The 14,908-nt window shown below is 48.6% G+C and overlaps 1 protein-coding gene across 1 annotated transcript; it reads left to right on the forward strand.

Moving 5' to 3' along the window:
* The first annotated feature begins 9,865 nt into the window (after positions 1 to 9,865).
* On the forward strand, positions 9,866 to 11,506 carry PSV08DRAFT_230091 (uncharacterized protein). Its single transcript, XM_014225338.2, has 5 exons — positions 9,866 to 10,116; positions 10,176 to 10,212; positions 10,263 to 10,330; positions 10,386 to 10,756; positions 10,896 to 11,506. Exons 1-5 carry the CDS (start codon positions 9,955 to 9,957, stop codon positions 11,398 to 11,400), a joined length of 1,143 nt encoding a protein of 380 aa, XP_014080813.1. The 5' UTR covers positions 9,866 to 9,954; the 3' UTR covers positions 11,401 to 11,506.
* The last annotated feature ends 3,402 nt before the right edge of the window (positions 11,507 to 14,908 follow it).

A 14,908-nucleotide genomic window follows, 5' to 3' on the forward strand; every position in this document is an offset into this window, starting at 1 on the left:
GTAAGTCGCTTCGTCGACTAAGGGCATCCGCTGCTCCGTTGAGCGTTCCGGCCCTGTGGGTGATTTTGAAGTCGAACTGGGCCAGCGTCTCTGCCCATCGTACTTGTCGTCGGTTGAGTTTCTTCGTTGTCATGAAACTTGTCAAGTTCTGGTGATCGGTAAAAACCTCGATCGTGTCGGGGAGTCCTAATAGGTACACCTCCCATTGTTCAAAGGCATCGACTACTCCAAGTAGTTCCTTATCGTGAACGTCGTAGTTGAGTTCTGCTCCTGAGAACTTCCGTGAATGGTAGAACACCGGTCTCCATTTCTTATCCGTGCACTGCTGTGACAATACAGCTCCGAGTGCGTAGTCAGACGCGTCGGTCTCGACTCTGGTGGGTCGTTGAGGGTTATACATCTCGAGTACTGGCGCCTCTAGGAATATCTGCTTGATTCGTTCAAAAGCCTCCTGATGTTCCTGTTCCCATTTGAAACCTATTTCCTTCTTCGTTATCTCCGTAAGGGGTGTCGTGATCTTCGAGTAATCTTTGATGAACTTTCGATAATAGTTCGCAAATCCTAAGAAGGATTGAACATCCTTGACTGTTTTGGGTTTTGGCCATTCCTGTACAGTCTGTATCTTCTTTGGGTTCATTTTCACTCCTTCGGTTGAGATGATAAATCCGAGGAACTCCGTTTCCTGCGTGTGAAACTCACACTTTCCTGGTTGAAGGTATAGCTTGTATTCCTTAAGCTTCCGTAAAACCTTCTTAACATGCTCGACATGTTCTTCGCGTGTGCCGCTGGAGTACACTAGTACATCGTCCAGATACGCGGTAACAAAGATTCCGAGGTATTCGTGGAGCGCGTTGTTGATGACTGATTGAAAGGTTGCCGGCGCATTCGTCAACCCGAATGGCATAACCGTATACTCGAACAGTCCATACTTCGTCTTAAACGCCGTCATCCACTCGTGACCTTCTTTGATCCTGATTCGGTAAAATCCTTCCCGAACGTCGAACTTCGTGAACCACTTAGCTCCTTGGAGTCGATCCATGAGCTCTGTAATCAGTGGTAAGGGATATCGATTCTTCCGAGTAACGCTGTTCAACCTTCTGAAGTCGACACACAGTCGCCACTTCCCGTTAGGCTTCTTTACGAACAATATAGGCGAGGCCATCGGGCCTGATCCTGGTCGGATAAATCCCTTCTTCAAGTTCTTCTGGAGGTAATCCCGCAGCTCAGCATCGTGCTCGGGCGCTATAGGGTACATTCCTCCTGGGCTCAACTTTGCTCCTTCCTCCAGGATGATCTCGTGATCCCAATCCTGGTGTTCTGCTAAGTCTGTTGCTTCGTTTTCCTCGAACAGTTCCTTGAACTCTGATGTTCGGTATTCTGCTGGAACCGCCAGCAGTGGTTCGTCATGAACGGACGCAACCTGTGGTACCGGTCCTTCCTTCGTGGTCGCGACCTGCCGTATCCAGATGACTCCTACTCTCTGAGGGTCCTTCGCATAGATTCTCGCGATCTTATGCGGCGAAATCACACCGAATCTCCCATCTGGGTTTGCGCGTTGATCCGTCGGGCGTGTTTCTCGTCGTACACCAGCAACCTTGTGCACAGGTTCTCGGCTGTGTATCGATTTCTTTTGCCAGTCGATGGCAGGGTTGTGTTCTAACAACCAGTCGTAGCCAATTATCATCTCGGTCTCACCAAGATCCATAATACTAATCTTCGTTCGGCTTTCTTGACCAGCCAGGCGTAACGATACGGCCTCGGTCTCAAGTCGAATCCAGCCGTTCCCGTATGTCGTGGGACTATCGTCGGCTAATACCACTCGCATCGGCACCTTCTTGGTCCGATAGGGTATGTTGTTCTTCTCCACCACTCGGGGTGAGATAACGGTTCGTGCGGCCCCACTGTCTATGAGCGCCGTCACCTCGTGTCCATCTATAAGTACCGTAGCCTGCAGCCGCAAATCCTGCGCTCCCAGTTCGCGTACCTCCTTGAGGGTCGTTTTAGGACTGCCTTCACCAGCGTGACCCTGTCCCTGGCGGCATCCTAGTTTTTTGTCTGCTTACCTTTCCTCTGTTTAGGAAAGTAGCCTTCGCCTTCCTTGGCGGCATAGTGTACTGTACACTGATCGTCGTAACAGAAGCTCCAATGGGTATTCTGGTGCGGTATATTATCCTTCGCAACCTTCCTCGTTGGTCCCGGCTTCTGCATTCTGTGAATCGGGCATCCGTCTGCCTCACAGATGTTTGCTGACAGGGTGCTATGGAGATAATCGTTTACTCCTCGAGCATCCTCAAACTGTTGTCGGTGGAAGGCGCATCCCTTCCTGCAATGCGTCCATAAGAGTCGTTCGTGGCTCTTTTCTTTGTTGGACCTTTCCTGACCCTGCCTAGGTACCCTAGTCGTCGTGACTCTTGGTCTTGCAGCTCTGTGCATCCTGCAGTTCTTCGCATTGCATTCCTCGGCGGATATCGTGCTATGGTAGTAGTCGTCTACCTTTCGAGCATTCCGTCGTTGTTCCCTGTGGAACTGGCAATTGGTCGTACAATTGGTCCAGCATAGCTCTTCGTGAGCTTCCTTTTCTCCTGGCTGGTGCATCTGACAATGTTGTACTCGACACTCGTTATGCCATAAGTTGATGTGGCAGCAATCGTCCTCGTTGTTCCTGGTTTCCTCTCGCTTCCTCAAGTGGTAATCGCACTGTCTTGGGCAGTCAACCCAACGTAGGCGCTCGTGTTGCTCCATTCGTTCCTTGAACGTCCGAGGCGTCTCCTCGTCATCAGATTCCTTGAATCTGGGTTGTTCCTGGGCAGCCCTGCAGGCGATCTCCTCTGCTCGGGGTCCCGTGATTGTGATTCGTCCTTCGATATCGCAATCGTTGGCTTGGTGCCTGGTATTTCCACAAATCCAGCACTGTTGGTCTCTTAGGCGGCGTAATACTTCTGCCCCTTCAACCTGCCAATCCGTTGGTAGTGGTTCGTCCCACTTGAAGTCTTTGAGTCCGAGTGCCTCTTTCACCATTTCGAATTCCTCCTCCATGACTTCTTCGTATGTCTTGCTGAGGAAGGCCTCATAATCGGCCTGTCTTGCCTCGTCGTATAAGTCTAAATCGCTGAGGGTTTCGTCTGGCTCCTCGGTCGGGTAGGGTGTTGCTATCCGTAGCATCCCGATCTTGACCGCTCCTTGCTTGACTTCGTTCTTCGGGCAGTCCCTGCGGAAGTGTCCTACTTCGCCGCAGCGGAGGCATGCCTTACTGTCGTAACGCTTCTGGCGTTCTTCCTTGGAAAGACCGTCGTTAAACTTTCCTCGGGTCTTGTTCTTATCCTTAGACTTGTCTTGTACTTTGCCGGTCATGTACGTGTCTCCGTCGTGATCCTTGTTGCTCCGATACCTTCGGGTGTTGGCAAAGGGTGGCCCTGGTCGATATCCTCTCTGGGCTTCCTTCCGTTCCCATAATCGCGTGTCGATTCTTGTTGCCAACTCGATCAACGAGTACAAATCCTTTGGCTTGTCGTAGTGTACAAGTTCGTCCTTGATGTTTTCCTTCAGACCTGCTTCGTATACCGTCCGGAGTGCCGAATCGTCCCAATTAATTCGCGCTTGTAGTTGCTTGAACTCCGCCGTATAGGCCGAAACTGCTTTGGTCTGCCTCAGGCGAGATATCGCTTTCTCCGCCTGGCTTTCCGCGTCTACCTCCCCAAAGATGCGTCCCATTTCCTCCTTGAAGTTGGCCCAACTGCTGAATAAGGTACGCGTCTCGTCCTTAGTTCCCTTGTTGTTGATGTCCAATAGAAAATCCTCCACGTAGGGTTGCATCCAACTGGCTGCTTTTCCTTTTAGGTGAGAGTTGGCCATGAGTATCTTTTCTGCATCGTTAGGTACCTCGTGGTATCCGCAGTATAACTCAATGTTGGTGAGGAACGTTCGTAACCCTTCGCGGTTACCATCGTATTTGTCTGGGGTTGCCATCTTGGGTTTCTGGATAGGCTTTTCGTTTGGTGTGGCCATCAGCTGGCTCGTGAGCTGATTGATCATCGCTTGCATCTCGGCCATCTGCCGTGCATGGATCTCGGCCTGTCGCCTAAGACTATGAACCATTTGCCTAGGGTTATCCATTGTCTCCTCCTCATCGTCGCTGGGAGTCAACATCTCGTCGTCGATTGCTGGGTTAGGCATCGGTCCGGGACCTTGAACTGGTCCACCGGCACTAGCCTGTGACTGAGAGTGGTTGTGAGACATCGTAAGTCTTAATCGGGCGTCCTAATGTTAATCTTCCTAAGTCCACTGAATCCGTGGGTGGTCAAAGTGTTACACGGGGTTGGGATCTATACTTCTCTTGCCGGGTCCCACACTAAGGCCGGTGAGCTTTACGCTAGTGTTCCGTGAAAGTTGTCTGGCGATGCAGTGGAGTGGAGTGCTTGATAAGAAGGTAACAATAGGTTTGACAACTATTAATCTATATCGCTATAGACCAACAGGTAACAATCTTGTTAAGTAAAGTAACTAGTAAGAAAGTACAATTTGAGTTGACCACAACGAGAGTAATAATGAAATCCATCCATCCTTATATCCTCATTGCTTCCAGTCCTGGCATCTGGCCAAGCCCTCGACATCTCTGATGTCGCTGGCATCTCCAGATGTCATGGCATCTCCTGAGGGTCTGGCATCTCCAGATGTCCTGTCTTGGCGAGATGCCAAGTCACGTGATCAGCGCCCCGCGTTGATCATTACCTTCTGACGTGGACGTCCATAGGCTCTCAGCCATCTCGTCATTTGTCAAGGAGAGAATCCTTCTTGTTACTTGTAACATAAAGCTAGCACCTCTAGATACTAAGTTAGTAATAGATATAGAGCTTAAAGACAATAAGTATAAGGTTAAAGAAGTTAAGAACTTATAGAAAATTAGTAGTTAGTAGAAGTACTTAGTTAAGTAGCAAGGATAGCCTAAGAGCTATAATACTTAGGAACTTAAAGAAAATTTAATAAACTATAAGTTACTAGTATATAATTTTTACTAGAGATATTTAAAGAAGCGAGAACTAGATTCTTAAAGAGAAGATAATAATTAAGGGATAAGAAAGAGTTAAAAGAAGAGAAATAATTAGCCTATAACTAGCCTAAGTTAATTAACTATATAGGTAGTAATAGTTTAGTTATTAAAAAATCTATACTAGAGGTAGAGTTCCTCTTAGCCTCCTCTTTCTTATAATTCTAAAGATATAAAAGAGTATAGTTATAATTAGCGTATACTTACTCTTATTCCTTAACCTTTAGAAGCTTATAATAAAGTTATATAGTCTACTTCTTAGAATAAGTAAGCTTAAGACGCTTTTAACGCTTTTTAGCTTTAACTTTTTTCTACTCTTCTTTAGTTATAAATAAACTATACTTAGCCTTTATAGTAATATAACTAGTGTACTACTTAGACGTAGTATCTATAAAGTAATAAAGATTCTTCTTCTTATAGCGCTTATAGTAGAAAGTTATCTCTTTTTCTTAATAATAGATTTTATTAGACTAAGCCTAGCGACGTTAAGTTAAGATTATTATAGGAGCCTAATAAGAGGAAGATAGGACCTTAAGTATAGTTAAGAAAGCTAGAGTTAGGAAGAGATAGTTATAATAGCCTAAAGCCTACTAACCTTATATATAGCTAATAATTTAACACGTAGTATAGTAAAATAATAATCTAGAGTATTAGAATAATACACCTAAGAGAGGGGATAATATTATAAGTAATAAGAAGGATTCTCTCCTTAACGCGGAATAATAAGGTTAAAGACTAACTACGTCTACGTTAGAAAGTAATAACTATTATAGGGTAGAAGGTTACGTAATATATATACTCCCACTAAGAGCTCTACTCCTAGAGTATAGGGGGCCTTAAGAGAATTATACTCCTAATACTCCTATAAGGAAGGGAGAATAGAGAGCACTAGGATAGAAGTAATAAGGATATAAGGATAGATAGATTTTATTATTTACTCTCGTTATAGTTAACTTAAATTGTACTTTCTTACTAGTATCTTTACTTAATAAGATTGTTACCTATTAGTCTATAGCAATATAGATTAAGTTGTTTAACCTTTTATTACCTTTCTATCTAAGTACCTTACTCTACTATCTCGCCAGACAAACTTCACGGAATACTAACGTAAGGCTCATTAGCTATAGTGGCGGACCTAACTAGAGTAGTATAGACCTAAACCCCGTGTAACACTGTGGTATTACTTATGTGGGAACCATGTCTATTCGATAGACTAAGAATACGAATACGCATACACAGAAGGCCTCATCGGTATCGTTTCTCGGTATACATTCAAGCTGGTATGTTTCGGCTCTTTCAGGATTAGCACCCCATAAACTTTACTACAGTTTTGGCTTAAGTGTCAGGCTTGATTCTTCTTAGTTTGAACACCTTGTGCCATGGTTCAGAGCCGATTTGGATGCAACGTGTGTGTAGTCTTGAATCTAATCACCTACACCTTGGTGGCTTAGTTACAAACACGGGTAAAGTAAGTGGTCATGCATGTGTTGTGCAACTGACGATTGTGTTTGCGAGGCATCGATGAATGGTCCAAGTACAAGACCATGAGCCAAGACGCTACCGTAGTCCTCACCCGACATGATCCGATTTCATACAGATCAAAATCCTCATTGTACGTAGCCGTGTGCCGATTCTTGACGGCCACTAAGCAATTCTGGTCAAGCTTCATTTCCCCAAGTTCTCGCCAAAGTCAGTTCGGCCAAAGCAAGAGTCTGAGTCTTATCGCAGACTAGAGGCTTAGTAAAGAACATGCAAGCTCAAACTCTATTCTCCAAGTGTGGTATGCGATCAGCTATTTGACTACGAACTAACATGACATGGCATCCTGACTACCTCAGCAGAGCCAGGAGCTAGGCTCGCTACGACAACACACCGAGCCGAAAAGGGGAACACTTTATGAGGTCTGATAGATACCTGCAAGTGCGACCTTCACCTGACAGTGTCACATCTGGTGTGGATGGTGTCAGAGGAACGGTGGTATTGAACAGTATGGTGCTCAGTGCAGCAGCGCCTGTGCATCCTCTTGGAATTCAGGGCTTGCATTTGTCATTGCCGGAAAACTCTTTTTGCGCTTTTCTACAGAACGTCCATTGATGGAGAGCAAAGGGCGTTCGATTGTCGTAATCGATGAGGGGTTTTGAAAAGCATTCCAACAGTCTTACAATTCTCCATAGCTTATGCTTTTGGCGACTGTCGAATACAACAGTATCTCTGGTTTTGATTGGGCCAAAAGGCCGCATGCATGGTGCTGAGGTACGTCCATCACGAATAGTGGTGGTCATCATGCAGCAAGGGTCGATTTGGATGTGAAATATAGTATTTGCTGTGTAATCCGCAAATAAAACCCATTCGTAGGGCAGCAATAGCACAACGTTGAAGCACGCCATCTGACTACGAAAAGTCAATCATTTAGCGCATTTGATGGTAGGAGTGACAGTGGTTTCTGCGCGAAGACGTTGGCCCGTTACTAGTGAACCTAATGTTAGTAGGCTGCATGCCGTCCGGTCTGAGATGTGTTTGTGGCATGACAACAAGTCTTGTATTGCGCCCTTTTTTCTGACTCGATGTTATGAGACACATCCGGGCCTTCTTGCTTCCCCAAGCTCGCACACAGCTGCAGTGAAGCCCGACATCAAGTCGCATTTCGCATGGTTGATGGTGTTGAGGACCGGGTCAGGCGGCATGTTAAGCGTGGATATGGGGCGGTGAAACGCTACGCAAAAGGCCACGCGACTGAAGCTGTGCTGGTAAGAAGAAGGGTTTCAGCGAGGCGCAGTAGCATTAGCAGCGTGCTAGACCCAGACAAGACGGATGTATTCGGACTTGGGGTGCTTCATGTCAGCACTGGGGAGCGTGGCAAGGAGAGATCTGCATCCGAGGCCGTGTGGTTGCGAGGACGTGGCCTGTGGGAACGATTGATGGACATGCCCTACAGCCCACTTTTGATTGACACTGCGGTCGACGGCAGCCAGGTCATCGTCGCTGCCACGTTTTGGGGATCTGTGAGACTCTTTTGGTGTGGAGAAGTGAGCATCATTCACGTGTGGGGCATAGTGTGCGGCAGAAGCGGACTAGTAGCGTCTGGGCGATGCCTGCGACCCCTTTCACCATGACCGAATGTCGCTCCTCAGCGTCGTCGCCGTGCGTTTGGCGACATGGCAACACAGACGATCTCAATATCAGACTCTGACAGATGACGACTTTGCCCAAGCCTTTGCCCTTACTCAGATTCCACGTGGTGGGCAAGAGGCCTGTGGCAAAACCTTGTCCAACCTGGGGAATCCAGGTCAACGGCGGCGGCTGCAGCTGGACGAATACGACCGACGCCAACCACGACACGGCTGGGCATAGTATGATGCACGTACGTAGGCGTATGTACAGCTAGTATACAACGAGAGTATACTTGGATGCTCAAACGACGGCCGCCGGCCTTGGGGTCGGGCCAATGACAGCAGCCGTTCCACGACCAACGGCCCATCCCATTCCCACACGGGGAAAGGCAGTCCGACTCGTGTGCCGCTCCTCTGCCGTGTTCATGTCGGCTGCAGGCTGGAGAAACAGGCAAAATGCAACCAGGCCTCTGGGATGGTAATCACGCTCCTGTTCGTTTTGTGCTCTCCCAAATCGATCCTTCACATGTTCGAGTGCTGCCAAGTGCGGCATGGCGACTAGGTCCTTTGGCTGGAGAAGCGCGCGCGAGTGGAGCGGGCGCCGTCAATGCTGAAGAGCCACGCATGTTCAGCATATGGCATAATTCTAACAGGTGCTTTGGACGCCTAGTGGCAGAGGGCGCCAAGATGCACCGGCGAACAGCCCGTTTCTCTACTTACTTACTCCATAGTAGGCCGGTCCTAGCCTCAGCCAGCCATTGCTCGAGAGTACTAGCAGCCTACTCTATGTAGAGTACACCCGTATGCCCAGCGCCCGCCGCCATGGCACACTTGCATGCCCACTCGGCCTTGCAGAAGATTTGGGACAACGCAAATGCACTCTACGAGAATCAGGCTGCGTCTCCGGAAATTTCATTTGGGCCTGCGCTTCTGATCGGTGCGATGGGTATCCTGCTGACGGTACCCTGCAGCTCGCTTACATGATCCACGAATCGAATCATCCACATTTCGATACGGCTTCTCCTGTGATCCTCCAGATCCCGCCACGTTCCTGCATACGTATGTTCGCGCCGACCAGCTTGCCTGCAGATCCCTGCGGCTGCCGATTTGCTCCCAAGCCGGCCCGGAAGAGGCAATATGCCCAACGCTGCAGACACCCCAAACACCCCGGTCATAGCACCGCACAAGCAGCATACAGAGGCCTGCCAACCACAATCCCTCTCGTACTTGTTCACCTGAAACAATTCATCCGTCTGCCTACATGGATGGTGACACCATCTTGTCCAAAGGCACACCATGCTCGTAGCCCGTTGAGAAAAGCAGCAATTTATCCGCAACCGCAATCGCAGTGATCAATCGCAGCGATGTGAGCTGAGGTGAGACTGTGTGCAGTTACTTACTGTGCACAAGCATTTCCACCCCCAAGGCACGACGCTCACGCTGTTTCATTCTGCTGTAGATCCCGGCAGCTCCCGGCATGTAACACAAGGCGTGCTAGGATCAACTTCTGTGACTGTCTCACACTCCTCGTTGTTGCCCATGTTTCGAGTCATGGATCCGCGGAAACTTTTCACGCAGGCTTGCGATCCGTTGGGATCACGGAACTATTGGCAAAGGTTCCCGTCAAGCGGGTACCTAGAAAGCGGGGAACGTGCTTAAGCACACTCGTGGGACGTCCTTTAACCATGCTCTCACCCTACCCTTGGCTCAGGGACTCGAGGGTAAAATACTCATGCCTTCCCCACAGAGCTTATTAACAACTCGATTCTCCGGACGCCTCGTGGCTTGTACCATCACACCATGTCTGGATCATTATCTGAAAACTCGCGAGGCCGTGAGGCCGTAATCATCTCCTCCGTCTTCACTGGTCTCGCCTTCCTCATCGTCATCCTCCGACTGTATACGCGGCTCTACATTCTCCGGTGTGCAGGAGCCGAAGACTTGGGCATTTCTCTGGCAATGGTAAGTTGACGAACCCATATCCAAACCGCTAGGTGCATCTGCTGACCCCCCTTTGCTAGCTCTGCTCAATAGGGCTTACCATCTGCATCGGTATCCGTACGTAGGCAATCATGCCTTCATCATGTATCAAGACTGACCCTCAACAGAAGCAGAGTATGGAATGGGAAAGCACTTTCGCGATGTTTCACAACGTGACATGGGAATCTTTTTGAGGGTAAGACTATGGTTTCCTGTCTCCTCATCAGCACTTGCTAATCAGCCACCACCAGGCCTTCTGGTCCAGTTTAATGGTTTACTACCTGTCTCTCGGATTGACCAAAGGATCCATGTTGCTTCAATACCGGCGAATTTTCCCAACAAAAGCCTTCCAAATAGCGAACTGGATCACCATGGCTGTCGTCATCTGTTACACCATCTGGACCGTCTTCTCCAGTATCTTTGCCTGCATACCTGTCAGGGCATTCTGGACCAAGGAGAAGGCTACGTGCATAAACCAGTTTGCCATGTGGTTCACCAATGCCGGAATCAACATCATGACCGATTTTGCCATTATTCTTTTGCCAATACCTGTCATTCGCGGTCTAAACTTGGGAAAGAGGCAAAAGATTGGACTCATTTCCATCTTTGCAGTTGGTGGTTTGTAAGTAGTAGTTTCTCTTGATTTTCCTACAACCCTTTTTTTTTCACACGCGCATGTGCCTGCCGGTACACGTGCGTGTCACATGGCATTTACCGTAGAGTTATGTTTGTTTTTTCTATACTAACGCAGCATCTTGTAGTGTGTGCATTGTATCAATCCTACGCTTGCAATCTCTTGTTGCGATTTCGAACTCTTCAGATCAAACCTACGATAATCCACCTGCGGCCACCTGGAGTTCGGTAGAAACTAATGTTGGAATCATTTGCGCCTGCCTGCCACTGCTGAGGCCCCTACTTGCGAAGTACTTTCCCAGAGCGTTCCCCTCCCGACACCGCAGCCAATACTCGCGACCCAACTACCCGGCAAACTATGGAAGCAAGGGAGGCAGCAAAATACTACGCTCGAAGAATGAATACGTCCTGGATGAGACGAAGCGTTCGCGGGAATCCAACGATGAAACACGCGACATCCAGGTTGTCACCGACATACATGTACGAGTAGAGGGTTCCGAGGGTGTGCAGATGAGCGGATGGAAGACACAAGCACCCAATCCCCACTGGGACGATTCTTTATCAACAAAGGACGCAGAAACAGCGAGCACTACCGAGATGCTTGTCGAAGCAGCACCTCTATCTACGCGATAATTCTGGAGGCTTTCTTTTTCTTTGTTTTCTCCTTCAAAAAGTGATACCATATATTATTTTAACGAGACCTCACGGCTTATCATTAATAGAGCAATTGCATTGCCCATTCATCCAGGCTGAAAATTGCCGCTTGTTGTCAGTCTACATGTCGATCATGTTTGCATCACCTAGTGGTCGTGCCTGGGGTTTGCACGCTTTTGGAGTTGTTTCCGACCGGCAAAACTCTGTGGTAATAATAACCCTTTGGGGATAGAAATGCGCGCTCGGGATCCTTGTCGGTGGCCTGCATTGGTAGCAATCACCGGCGTAGCCAATCCATCGTTCGACTTGGGGAATGGATGTCGCTCGGGTTACTAGTCCATGGTTTCGTACGAGTTTCTCGTCTTGGCTGGCACGCAATTTCTCGACGATCCTTCGGCTCATCGTGCCGAGCTAGAAGGGAACTAGACTTTCTTCCCCGCCAACCGGCCCGAAGACTTGTCCAGTGTACTCTACTATGGCGTCTGCTACCCCAACCGCATCATCATCCCCTTAATCTGGAGAGACGCTCGTCCAGGTTGCAAAATGACGTCCAAGCGCGCGAGGGCGAATTACAAGACTTATATCACCATCCAGCCGCCGGCTAGATCTGGCAGACTTATAATTAGGCCACCCACTTGCAAGGATATCACTGCATGCAAACACGACTTGCAACGTCATGCTAACGCACCAAGTTTCGCATCGCGATGCATAGTTTTGCTAGCGCAACATGAAGTTTGTTTGGGATACCCGTACACCAAGAGGCAGGACGCCACACAGTCTCTCTCTCTCTCACAACGTCGGAACACGAAGAACTACCTACTAGACGACCCTTAATTTGACTTACAATATACACTTCACGCGGGAGAGGGACAAGAGAAAGTTTACGCGAGAAGCATGCACACAGTTCCTTCACATGAAAGGAAAAAAACATGCGTGTCTATGCATAAGTAAGTCTAGAAACACCATGGAAACTCGACTTGCCAAACGCGTTCGAATCCACTGTGGAGCCCTTTTTTGCATAAACCCGGAAATGCCTCAGCCGCAATCACCTTCTCTCCACTCTCGATGCCTTCTTGACCCGCTGTAGTACAGCTCCTCGGCCCGCGTTACTTACATATCGCGAATGCTACCTAACGAACCCCCCCTACAGCACTGACAGGACGGTCCCGTTTCGGCGGCTCGAGACCCTATGTACTTACATATGTAAGTCGACATTACATCCTTAACAGCCGTCGCATCGTTGCGTGTGGCCCGATGGTCCTGGTACGTGGGTCGCGTTGAGTAGCGAGTATACAATATATCCGTAATTTTGACGTCTCCTCCGCGACGCTCATCTTTTCCACTGCGGCGCCACTTCCCACGGCGCCACTCCGCGGAACCCTAAGAACCTCGGGTCACTCCCGGAAAGACAACATGTCATGTGCGGATCGCTTGCGGGATCGTCTTTAGAGCCGATATATTTGACATTTTTTTTTTCTCGGGGAGGGTCTCCTACTACTCATTTGGAAAGGGTCTGGCCGAGGTGTGGGGGGCCTGGGAAGGATCGCCGGTAGGGCTGCTGAGCGGCTCGTCCGGGACGCAGTGTCTAGATGACTCGAGTACTCTAGAAGAGATATGGAATTATTTTTTTTTGCTACAAGAACGTGTTGTTTTGCGCAAGCAAGACTATTGATTTGGGAGCGGGGCTGCAGCGATCGTCAGGGTGATTACATACACAGAATAGTGCTGTGTGGAGCTTGTTGGGATCGTATCGGATCGGATCGGATCTCATCTCATCTAACCTCATCTACTGAACTCGACGATCGCCGCGGGACATGGATGTAAAATCTTTTTTTTTTCGAGTATAGGTATTTTGTCAAATGCAAACGTGGCGACTTTATAGTGAGGCGTAGTTTAAATCCGTGCTTGATCATTGAACGTGATTTCTTTGAAAAAAATGATGAGGCGTCAAGTCGTTCGTAGCTATCAAAGTAGTCAAAGATGCCGGCCCCCACCCCCTTCGCTAGCTCAATCCGGCAGTGGAGGTTTGCTGGTAGTATCCCCCTGACTCCATTGCACACTGCCATGACCACGAACAGTTCTAAGGTGAGGCTGGGCGACAAGAGCTAGAGACTTTTGATCTGCATTTTCTCCTTTGTAACATGGTTTGTCAGGATGTTCAGCTGACTTTGAGTTACTACAAAGACGTCTTGCGAAAAGCTTGAGGCCCGCGGCGAGCAAAGGTATCTGCAAGTCATGAGTGCTAAGATAGCATTGCATGTATTGTCGATTTGGAAATCATAAGGGAGCGGATAAAAAGGTCTCTGGATTATTTGAATGACGGGAAAAATAGAACTTGAGGACTATAATTAGTTTACTATCTAGGTGGTATATATCATTACTTGGTCATCACATCCAAATCGTCTTCCTCTTCAATCGATACGTCCTAAAGTAACACCACCGCACACATATTCCTCCCCCTCTTCCCCCATCCTCTTCCTTCTTGCATTTCAACAACTACCCCAAACACTGCTATTATCATCACCATCTCAACCAGTGACCAAGCACACCCACCAAGCCCGCCATTTCCTCTTCCAAAAACCCCCCACCGCATCACCAATTTACAAACAAACAACACATTCAGCCGTCCCCAACTCCACCGTAGTAAACCGAGATTCAAACCAACTACCCTCCAACCCCGATCCTCCCTCAGAACTGACAATCAAGAGCATATCAACTCGAGATGTGGAAACACGCACCCTCTTCCCATGCAACTCCCCCCCCCCCCCCTCCCCCAACCCCCGCATCCAGCACCCAGACACGTACTTAATCCAACGAGACACACAACTATGACGAAATTCCCCCGTCCTTGAGCCGGCCGATTGCAACGGCCAGCAAGGTTTCGCAACTCCCTCGCGCCAAGTGGGTTCGGAAAATAAGCCCGGGAGATAAACTTAACCCGCGTGTTGGAAAGCGAAAAAAAGGGGATTGCCGGATTGGGCGTAATGTACGAATGACTGCTGGGGAAGCCGCAAAAGCGAAGTCGAAAAAGGTGGGCTGGGGGAGGTTTTTGCGCAGTAAAGTCGCGGTGTTTGGAAGGGGGGGAAGTGGAAGTGGCTATATGATATACTCGTGGCTTGTTTGACTATCTAGTTTCTTTGCTGGGGGGGGGGGATATATTGCATGGGGATACCAACACTGATTTGCTGGATCGCTGCCATGTTCCTTGCTGGCGATCTTTAGTTGCCGTGGTGATGAGTTGTTGGTATGTGTTTCCGTGAAGATGGTTGGATGGGCGTGTTGTTGGGGTGCTGGGGGTCTTGTGTCATGTGGGTATATGCGGAAGCGGGTGATTTGATATTATTGTTATTTTTATCAGGAAATGCGGGGTTACCATTGGGATAGGTGGAGTGGTAGTAGAGTGGTACAAGAATTATGGATTGCTAAAAGGTCGAAAGTATGACGTGTAGTGGGCCACTCTTGATTTCTGGTGTCGGCTTTGGCTTCG

This window comes from Bipolaris maydis (assembly GCF_028858645.1).
Source record: "Bipolaris maydis strain C4 unplaced genomic scaffold PSV08scaffold_15, whole genome shotgun sequence".
Lineage (NCBI taxonomy): Eukaryota > Fungi > Ascomycota > Dothideomycetes > Pleosporales > Pleosporaceae > Bipolaris > Bipolaris maydis.